This window comes from Plecotus auritus, assembly GCF_963455305.1.
Source record: "Plecotus auritus genome assembly, chromosome: 8".
NCBI lineage: Eukaryota > Metazoa > Chordata > Mammalia > Chiroptera > Vespertilionidae > Plecotus > Plecotus auritus.
This window is the reverse complement of record NC_137782.1, coordinates 35,313,978-35,324,662: the sequence shown is the minus strand read 5'-3', so window position 1 is coordinate 35,324,662 and position 10,685 is coordinate 35,313,978. Positions and strand designations below refer to the sequence as shown.

At 45.0% G+C, this 10,685-nt stretch overlaps 1 protein-coding gene across 8 annotated transcripts in view; it reads left to right on the top strand.

Moving 5' to 3' along the window:
- Window positions 1–674: 674 nt before the first annotated feature.
- The window catches only part of PTPRM (protein tyrosine phosphatase receptor type M), a 668,229-nt gene continuing 658,218 nt past the window's right edge, over window positions 675–10,685 (top strand). For all 8 annotated transcript variants that reach the window (XM_080683128.1, XM_080683126.1, XM_080683127.1 and 5 more), the window contains exon 1: window positions 675–1,200. In XM_080683128.1, the coding sequence (XP_080539254.1) occupies window positions 1,131–1,200 (70 nt within the window). In that variant the 5' untranslated portion in view covers window positions 675–1,130. The remainder of the gene's footprint in view (window positions 1,201–10,685) is intronic.

Here is a 10,685-nt window from a genome sequence, read left to right as displayed (position 1 = left end):
AGGAGGCACAATGAAGCAGCAGAGCGCGTCCTGCCTCGCGGGTTCGGGGCTCAGGGACAGCAGCCCGTCTGTCCGCGGAGCCCGCGGGCGAGCTGGAGCGCGACGTGGTTGTGGCGCTCGCGGGTCCTGCTCCTTCCCGGCGCCGGCCAACTTCGCTGTGCCGCCCCGGGCGCAGAGAAGCCAGGGGCCCTTCGGAGCCTCCCCGACCTCCTAGCTCGGCTTTCCCGCAGCCTCCAGGGAGAGCGGGCCCTGCAAAGGGTGTGAAGCTGGCCCTGCTCGGTAACACTGATGTCCGCCGCCGGTTCGAAGCTCCCTCGCCTGTTGGCGGGGCCGCAGGCCGCTGGTCCCGTCGCCACTCCCACAAACTACTAGCGGCTCCTGACCCGGGACAAACTTCTGGCCGAGGCGCAGCTCCCCGCCCGACCAGCCACAAGCAGGAGACGCGCCTGGGGCCGGGAGGGGGGCCGGGTGGAAAGCCTTCTCGCCCTTCCTCTACGCTCCGGTAACGCCGCATCCGCGCGGCGGTGGCAGCAGCAGCCGCCAGCCGCGCTACCCCCGGAGGCGCCGCTGCCGCCCAGCGCGGGCCGGCGGGGTGGCGCTCACGCCCCCTAGCGGACCGCGGCGGCGCCTGGCGGCCGTGACGTGGGCTCTCCCTCCAGCCGGCCTGCGGGGCACCGCCAGTCAGTCCGGGAGCAAGCGCCCCGCGCGGAGCCGGCGCGGGCTCGGCTACTGGCGCGCCGCCTCCCGGGGGCTGGGCTCGGGGCTGCCGGCGGAGAGGCAGCCGGCAGGACGCGCGCGGCCGCGGCCACGGCCGGCGGCTCGGACCTGAGCAGGGGAAGGACAGCGGCAGCACCCGCTGGAACGGAGGGCGGATTTTGGCTCGGCGGACGCGCCCTCCGCTCCCTCTTGCAGCAGCGCCAGACGCCTCGTGGGGTCAGCGGCCGGGCCGGAAGACCAGGACCCTGTCCCCTGGCCCTAGGAGCCACTGGAGTTCGGACTTCTGCAGCTGTTGGCACTTTGGGAGACTGGTTCTCTTCCTCGCTGCCTTGAACCCAAAGATCCCGACCGCCCTCCGCCCTCGCGCGCCCACCCTTCGCCGCCGAGGAGCGGCCCGGCGCGCACTCTGCAACATGAGACTTGGGATTGGCCTGGCGACTTTGGCCGGACTTTTGCTAACTGCCGCCGGGGAGGCGTTTTCAGGTAAGCGGGGCCACTTTTGCCATCGCCTGGGGCAGGCGGGCCGGAGCGGGAGCCCGGGACGCCGGCAGCTCCCGGGTGGGAGAGTTTCAGGCGGTCGAAGCGTCCGGGGAGGGGGCGCGGCGGGCCGGGCACCGATCCAGCCCCTTTGCCGGCACTGGGTGGGTGAAGGGCCTTTGGGGAGGGCGGGCACCTAGAACTCGCGCTGGCGGAGCGGGCTGGCCAGGAGCACTAGCCCCGGAGCCAGGACCCCCATCTTGGCCCCCGCTCCTCCGCTGCCTGGGCTCGCGATCCGGGCGGACGGCCATCACTCCGAGTCCCCGGCCGGTTCCAAGAGGAACGGCAGAAAACTTTGCCTGAAGTTCGGAGCTGCAGCCGCCAGCCGCCGGGCGTGGGCGCTGCGCGGTCCTTCGGACCCGGAGCAGCGGCCGGGCGGGATCTCTGGTGCTAGGCTGCGCCCGCGGCGATCGTCCCGACCGGCTGCAGCTCCAGGGACTGTGACGGAAGCCCAGCACCCTGCCATTCCTGCCGCCGCCCCGGCCGGTCGTCCCCGGTGGCCAGGGATCCTCAGGCAGTCGCGTGGCAGCTCCGGAAAGCCAAAGCGGGCATTCCTCCTTGGTGCCAGAGGGAGACTCGGCGGCCCAGGAGGGAATGGCCAGGACCCCAGGCCTCGCGCCACCGAGGCCCTTTGCCCACCGAGCTCCACTTTCCCAATCTCGATCCCCAGCAGAGCGCTGCTGGCCAGTGGCAACGTGTTAGCCCAGCCGCGCCGCCCCGGGGGTCCCAGGTGGGCAGGGAAGGGACTGGCAGTGCATGTGAGTGTGTGTGCGCACTTGTGCCTGCTTGCAAGCGCGGAGTGTTCTGAGTCGGGGGTCAGGGGAGCATCACCAGTAGTACCTGGAGCACACGCCTGGATGGACAGCAAACTCTTGCGCATTTCACACTTTATTTCTCATGTGTGTTAGTTTCATTAAGGTCCAGATACAGTGGTGACGCTGGGCATCTTGCTTTTCTTTTCATAAAAAGCCCACAAGACACTGGTGGGGGGTGGGATGAGGGCATGCGACAGGGGGTAGGGGAGGCTGGGGGAAGGTCAATGGGGGAAACAAAAAGGAGATATATGTACTAATATATGTAATATATATTTTAAAAAGCCCGCTATTTGGCCTTAAACTTGGGTTGCGAAGTAGGTTTCCATTCTGGAGGAATGAATAAGTTGGATTTTTTTATTTTTTTTTTTGTAATTTGATGGAGATTTTCACTGGTAGTAAACTCATATTTTAAACATTGAAAATGACATTTGGCTCTCCGGCCTGTGGAGACATACATTTTTACACCTTGGCATCCGAGGCACATACAGGCACAACATGTGTGTTGTTGAGCTGCAGGACCCTTGACCACAGTTGGTGGCAGAGGTGAAGTTGAGCTTGTAGTTACTTGCCTGATTGGCTCAGTGCTGTGAAACCCAAAACAACTTCAATAGAGAAATACCTTTTACCTAACTTTAATATTTTCTTAACTGCCTGGTAATTGCACTTGCTCCAGAGGATTTAACAAAATGACACACTGCTGCCTGATATAAGATTGATGGAGATTTTGGTCTGCGTTCTTTATTAGTGAAATATGGAGCAGATTGGCCAGTTTTAGAGCTTTAAAACTTATTGGTATTAGAAGGCAAGTATGAGGACCTTAGAACTATAACTCCCCTGCCTGGGATTTGTTTAAAGTGAAGCTGTGTCAAATAGCATTTGGATGGATTTTTAAGTTGTGTGCAAGAGTTTGGAAACAAATATTTATGTAGCTTATTTACACAATTTAGTTCCTCATCATTAAAAAGTATTTCAGCTTGGGTAGTACTGACCTGTGTCTGTGTTATGGCTGCTTTAAATTATCAATCGAACCGAAACAGATCTTCACTAAAATTTAGCCAGATTTTTTCTCCTCCGAGGAAATATATCATTCTATTTGTTTGACTTACCATACCATGACTTGAAGTGTGTTTTCTCTATATTTGGAAAGCCAGAGTTATCTTAATATATTCATGGGTAAAGGGGAAATGAAGGACAGTATCTGAGAGATTGCTTAGAAATATTAACATTTTAAAAATTCGAAGTAGGCAAGTTTTGTGTGCCCAAGGTTCAGTTATGTTGCAGCACATTCCTGTTTTTCTCTCTCTACTTTGTATTTTAGGTAATACAGATATGAGGCACTTAATGCTTTGGAAAATCATGTATGTTGAGAAAGTTAATTATGATATTATGAGAGACACGGCAATTTCTTTTTATGATTCTTTTGGAAATTATATTAATGTGGCTACTTTTCACCTGACATGGGAATCCATTTTAAAGATAGAGAAGCTAGACTGTAAGCTTGTTGAGGGCAAAGTCAATTATTTTCCCTTTGGTTCTCCGTAAAACACTTAAGGTAGAGCCTTAGACTTAACATACTATTTGTTGAATAAGTTAACAATCCTGATCATTTGCAAACATGCAAGCTGTGCTTGAAATGACTGACACAAAAGGGAGGGAGAGAAGTGATTGTTAGAATTTAGAATTGGCTTGCATTTTTCCTCATATGAAAGGAACATTTTCCTTAGAGGTCCTCTAGGCCACCCAAAGGACTAGCTCATGAGGTTCTATGTAATCAGTGGAGGTATTTTTATGTAACTAAGATTTATACACAAGGTACTTTGCTACTCCCCTTATGCAGTACTCCTCATTCTCATATCCTCTTGTGGAATGGGTTTGGAATTTATGTAATTGTTAATTAATCATTTCTGGAAGTCTACTACATGTAATTTGGATGCCAGACATCAGAAATAAAGTGCTAAACTTATTGTAAGAAAAAAAAGAAAAGAGGTTTTTGGTCCATGATGACTTCATCTACTGTAAACATTTCCATTTAAAAATTATTATTTTGGTAATTTTTAATTTGTTAGGCAAAATATTGGAGGCTCACTTTCTGCCTTCTAGACTTTTAATGATCACTAAAAATAATTTATGTAAAAAGGTATACAAGTTAGCTGTGAGGAAGAAAGTTAAATCATTTTACTTTTGCTTGAAATTCTTTTCCATAGTGAAAGCCAAACAGCTGGCAAGTTATTCCTCTTTCTTCCAGTTTTTCAAAAAGCCAAGTTATAATATATATTATACAACAAAGTGCTTAGTTTTACATTATAATGGGACTGGTGTGCTAAGTTCTGTTAAGCAAACTTTGGTCTGCAGAAATAGAAATACAGACAGATTGGGCCCTTTGTTTCACTATTGTAAGTATTTGGAACAGATCAAACCTTAATATAACTGAATTTGGGACTTTTGTTGAGAAATTCATTTTTCAAAATATTCTTTTAAGGACGTTTGTTGGAAAACAGTTGGATTTAGTTGGTAGTATTGTACCAATGTTTAATTTCTTAGTTTTGGTAAGTCTGTGGTTATGTTGGGTTGTGGAAGGCAGGTAAAGTGTGTACTTAAAATATTTGTACTATTTTTGCAACTTTTTCATATGTCCAAAATTATTTCAAAATACAACAATTTGACATTTAAATTTACAAAGAATGGGGATAGATTTGGTTAGCTGTTTGACTTTTTCTTTTTCAGATAACTAGAGTCATGGCATATATATTTTATCACTATATATAAAGTATTGCGTGAGTGCAGCAAATTATTCTGATCTGGAAAATTAAAGGATTTAGTCTCTCCTGTTTTCAAAGGGTTAGTATAAAGGTTTTCAGAAGAGAAGTTACTTATATATAGTGACATATGGAAAAGTAATATATATATATACATACAGTGAGTAATTCTAAATGAACTTAATGAAAAATTAAACTGTATTATGTGTTCAGATTATATAAACGGTATATGAATTAAGCATAATCTTTAGTTTGGGGAAAAGTAAGTTTTAACATGTAAGTATGTCTGTGACAATTCTATAAAAGTTGATGACTTTATTTAAATTTTTCATAGGTCCCTAGCAATTGTAATACATTCTAGGAATCAGTAGGCTCTATATATCCATTTTGGTAGAGGAACTCTTTTGCATTAGGTATTGTTTCCTTTCAGTGAGTGTTATTATCTAAGTCTAAGACATAGTTTTATATTTAGAGGGTCAGGCGTTTTAATTAGTTACATACTTTTCCACAGTAAAACATTTTTCATAAGGGTGATGTACATCATGCTTTCAATTTTAATCTAAGATTTTACTCTTTGGAATTCAACTTCCCACGAACTTCCTTACAGTTCCATACCTTAGGGTGCTTATTATCTTTATGAATCAACATATTAATAAGCTTACGTTATAAGTGAGAGAAAGTTTAATTACAAAAGTTTTTCAAACTCACTAATGATAAATTTTAAAAAGATAGAAAATAATAGAAACTTCCCATCATAGGAGGATTCAGCTTTTCAGGCTCCTAAAATACTGCCGTGGTTTTCAGTTTAGTCATCAGAAAGCCTGAGTGTGCACTGTAGCTCCAAAACTACAGGGGAAGATAAGTAGTACGGCTTGGTGTTGGGTGGGGAGTAGGAAAGCTTTAGTCATCACCCTTGGTAGTTTGTAGTCCCACCATCAGTGGGGCGGCTGGCAAGGCCAGGACATAATTAAGGGGTGGGACTGTGTGAGAGAAAAATAAACAGAACCATACATGAGAAGGAAAGGGTTGTGTGCTCAGGTGTAAGCAACATAAGTTCTGGACATCCTAGCAGGGGCTGTCCTTGCACTCTTTGCTGATAAGGGTGGAACATAAGGAAGGGAGGGCAATCAAGAGTGACAAAATATGCAGATAGATCTATACCTCAGCAGCTTCGGTGGTTTCGGGAAGGACTTGGGGGTGCTGAGCCAGTGTTGGCAGTGAACTTGTTTAAACCTGTGCTTCTCAAAACTTAGTGTGCCCAGGATTGCCTAGAACCGTGGTCGGCAAACTGCGGCTCGCGAGCCACATGCGGCTCTTTGGCCCCTTGAGTGTGTCTCTTCCACAAAATACCACGACCTGGGCGAGTCTATTTTGAAGAAGTGGCGTTAGAAGAAGTTTAAGTTTAAAAAATTTGGCTCTCAGAAGAAATTTCAATCGTTGTACTGTTGATATTTGGCTCTGTTGACTAATGAGTTTGCCGACCACTGGCCTAGAAGGTGGTCCTTCCCAACGTTGGTTTCTATGGTGAGCCATGGTGATGCTGAAGTGGAAGGTCCCTGGAGGCTCCCACTGCATCCCCAGGTGATCCTGGTTTGAGGCACATTCTGAGAAACGTTGTTCCACAAGAGTATTCTCCAATTGTTGTCCTTAGACCAGCCGTATGAGCATCTGGGGAACTTGTTAAACACCCAGGCTCCGGGGCCACGCCCAGACCTCCTGAGTCAGGAACTCTGGGCACGCAGGCAGCAGGCTCTAGGGGATTCTGCTACTGGCTGAAGTGTGATAACTGCTGTTCTGAAAGCACTGGCATCCCTGTCCTGCATTTTCAGCCTCCCTTGACAAGAGCTGAAAGAGAACTAGGGGTGAAAATATAATTCACATGCACTTATTAGCCTCTTGGTGAACACAGCCAAAATTATGCACAGGCTGATGATGTGAGTGTTAGGTGAAACTGCCAGTGTGACATTTCAAATAATAGTCTTATCTGGGGAAGATATTGGATCCAGCCAGTTGTAAAAAAAAGTTTCCTATAATTTTACTTACCACAATGTAAAGTTTTAATTAAATTTTGCAGTGATGATTAGCCATTGGAAATTTTTCTGGGTTGATATTGTGTGTAGAAGACATTTGTTGGCTTGTTGTAATAAGCAGAGAGCCCAATGTGCCTATTAAAAGAATTCCTTTAATTCAAGTAAATATTTCTTGAGCACTTACTCTGTGAGGCCCCTTTTTGGTGAGGGAACACAGGGATGGCAATGAGCAAAGGTAAGAAAGATATAGTTTCCATATTTTGAAAAATCATCCATCTATTAAAAGTTTCAAAATCGGCTGAAATAGAAAAGGAACAAAGACTTTCTTAGTAGAGAACTGGGAATTAATAAACATAGAAGTTGGAGTTGTAATGTGGAAATGTGAAATTTTGCCTTTGGAAATGAACTCAACTTTCAAATAGAAAATGAAAGGTTTTCATTATACATCTCTTTAAAATACTGACAATGTGTATCCTAAAATCGAGCCTTGTTTTTCTGTTATTCACAAAAGACAATCATTGCATCTCTGTCATTTAATACTCCAGGCAAATAAGAGTGATTGTGATGTCATGTAACAAATTTATCTTGAAAACGTTGTCACCAGACGTGGAGAGAGAGAATCAGTGGCAGAGTGCTTTTCACAAGGCAGCCCAGCCTCCTGCTTCCTGCTCCTGCTGCTGCAATCCGCAGCTGATCACTAGGTGTAGCTGCATCCCTAACCCCACCTGCAGGAGCCAGAGGCCCAGCCTTCCTCAGCAGGCTTCCTGCACTCACTCACAGCTCACGGAAGGCGTGCTGGTTAGTGGAAATTCATCTTCCTGTACATGTTTCTCTGACTCTTTATTGTGAAATTAAATTCTTTAGTGGAAGTTCCACTAGTAGTCATTGTAGTTTAGTTTGTTGTTCTAGCACCAACCCCAAGACAATTTAGGTTCATCTGTGATCATCTTCCTTCTTTCTTTTTCTTGGCTGTAAGCTATGTTGTGATTCCATACATAGCAGTGGAACTAAAAGAAGTAGTATATATGTGCAAACTAAGTAAGAGTTCATGCTAGCCTTCCAGGCCTTCTCCATCAGGCATTTTAGTAATAGACTAGAAAAGGCAGGGGAGTGAATGACATGTGTAGGTGTGTAACATTCATATGAAGTGGCCTGTGTACTGTGCTTACATCTGCAAGAGATTACTTCTACAACACTGTCAATTTAGGTATATAAATCAGGAAGTCGTTAAAATTTATATGGAAATCTGATTCAGTAAGTTAGTCTGCTTACAACTCAGAAGACCATGAGTCATTACAAACTTTTTATGTGATGCACAAGTGTTGGGCCCTGAGTTGAAAGCAAGGAGAGGATGAAGGATGTGCTAGAAGAAGGCTGTGTCACTTACCTTAGAACTGGGGTGAATGGGGGAGGGGCATAACCTCTCAGGCAAAAGAGCAATGATTGTCAGGTGTACAGGAGAGAGTGATGAGAGTAGTGTTGTCAGAGACTTGTTAAAATGGATGCAACTTTAGAATCTTCCCTGGAGGAAAAGGCCACCGTTTAACAGAATGATTTATTTCAAAATGCAGCAGCAGCTTGAGCAGAAGCAAAGCATTTACTTTTTATGGGCTACATTTACGGAGCATCGGTTTGTTTTCAGATGGGTGAATATTCATTTTAATCTCTCATTCCTGTTCATTATGCAGAAAGCAGAGTTATTGCATACAATGAAAAGAATATGTTTCAGTTCGGGTTCCTGAGGCCCCATTGCTTTTCCTCTGCTTCCAGAGATAGAATCAGAACAGGTTCCGAGATGGCCTTCTGACACGATGAAGGGACCTAGACCACACCCATTTCACAATCCATTTTTTTTTTCATTGCCTGGATTATTATTTTTAAATATATTTTTATTGTTGATAGTGTTACAGATATTTCCCATTTTCCTCCCATCCCTCCCTTCTCCCAGCCCCCCCCACCCCCCGCCCCAGGTCTTCCTACCCTATTGCCAGGGTCCAGGGCTATGCATATAAGTATATAAGTTCTTTGGTTTATCTCTTCTCATCCCCCCCAACCTCACATCAAGGTACATCAGTCTGTTCCACAATCCAGTTTTGATGATCCTATTTGCTCTCTCTTCTCAGTTGGAGTAGTTTGAGGTACTTTAAATCATGTCATAACCACATGCTTGAAATTGGCTCATTGTTTTCTATCTAGATACAACATTATAAAGTGGTCTGAAGCATTCCTTTTAAAATAAATGCTGAAAATGTGTAATTCAAATTACTGAACAGTGTTTTTAGCATGTAGTAATCACTTCGTAAACATTTGTTGAATAAATAAATGACTGAATGAAGTTCCCTTGGGGAAGAAAAAATATCACATTACTTACGCTTATTGCTGCTTTTTTTTCTTTCTATAAAGTTTGACTTTTTTAAGCGTTTGTAATAACCTTAACCATAGGCCCCGGTGGTGGGTTTTGTGATTGGTAACCTTAGCAATTTATAGGCGTGTAAAGTTTCAGTTGATAAATTTAAGGGGAAAAGTGTTACCTTTTGTTAATTATGTAAAATTAAGCCTGTAATTTTATCATATGTAATCAAAATTTATAAACCAGTTATCGCCAGAACATAGGATTTTGATATAATACTGATCACTGAAAAACAAAATTTATGCGGTAGGTTTATCATGCCTCTTGGGGGGATGTGAGTCATTGGTGTATTAAAAGAACCATGGTTCACTAGTAAGAAGGCACCATGACAGGGAAAAATACATACTGTCTGTGCAGTTTTATCTGATATAGAATGAAATTAATTATACCTACACAGAGCTCAGACTTCCGCACCTTATCACTGGCTCATCTTTAGTACAGCTGGCATGCTCTCCTTCCTTTTCCATCCAGTGTGGTACACTCAGGTGATGAAACTTAATAAAAAGAGGCTGCTTGGACAAGTCTCATAAATTGTGATCTTCACTTCCTTGACTTTTGAAATGTGGACCACTGAATGTGGTGTAAATCTTCACAATTTTTACTGACTGGGATTATGTTATGTGTGTAAATTAAGGGGCTTCTTGCCTTATTTTCTCAGTTACCATATTCTTCCTGTGTGGTTTGTATGGCTTTTTAGCGAGCCCCTCCCTTTCTTTCCAGGACTTGTCAATGGTCGGGGAGCCGCTGTGCGCAGCTTGTAGACAGTTCTGTGTTACTGACTCTCAGAAGGTTTGGAGTGGGAGCCTGCCCAGTCACCAGTCACCGAGGCACTTGGGAAAGTGGAGGGTGTTAAGGCCCTGAATTCAGCTGGGGGGAGGGGTGCCCTGGGGTGTGGAAAGAAGCTCAGAGTCCCCCTCTTCCTTCCCCCATCCCTCCTCTCACCACCAGGGCAGATCAGGTATTCTAGGTTTTGAGTTCTGTTTTTACCATTGAATCCCATGTGGCCTTGGGCATGTTATGTAATTTTCCTGAACCCCAGTTTTCTTTTCTGGAAAAATACCTTGTTGGATTATTATAAAGACTAAACCAATGCCATGATGTTAGGTGACAGGGCTATGTCAGTTCAATCATGAGGAAAAGGGGACATCAGTCTGTTCTGCTATTGTCCATGTCCATTGTAGGTTTAACCATATGAACTCACGGTTTGTATAGGTCAGAAGAGATGGAGTATTGGCAATTTCATATGGTTCAAACTAAGAGATACCCTTTCTTGGTTCAAAGTTTTGATATTTCTGCCTGGAGACCGTAGAGGTGATGTGTATGTAGATGCAGTTAAACACACATATATGTCATTAATATATGGCCAATATTATGTTTTAAAAGAAGAAAAAACCCTGAAAATAACCAAGTGATCGATCAT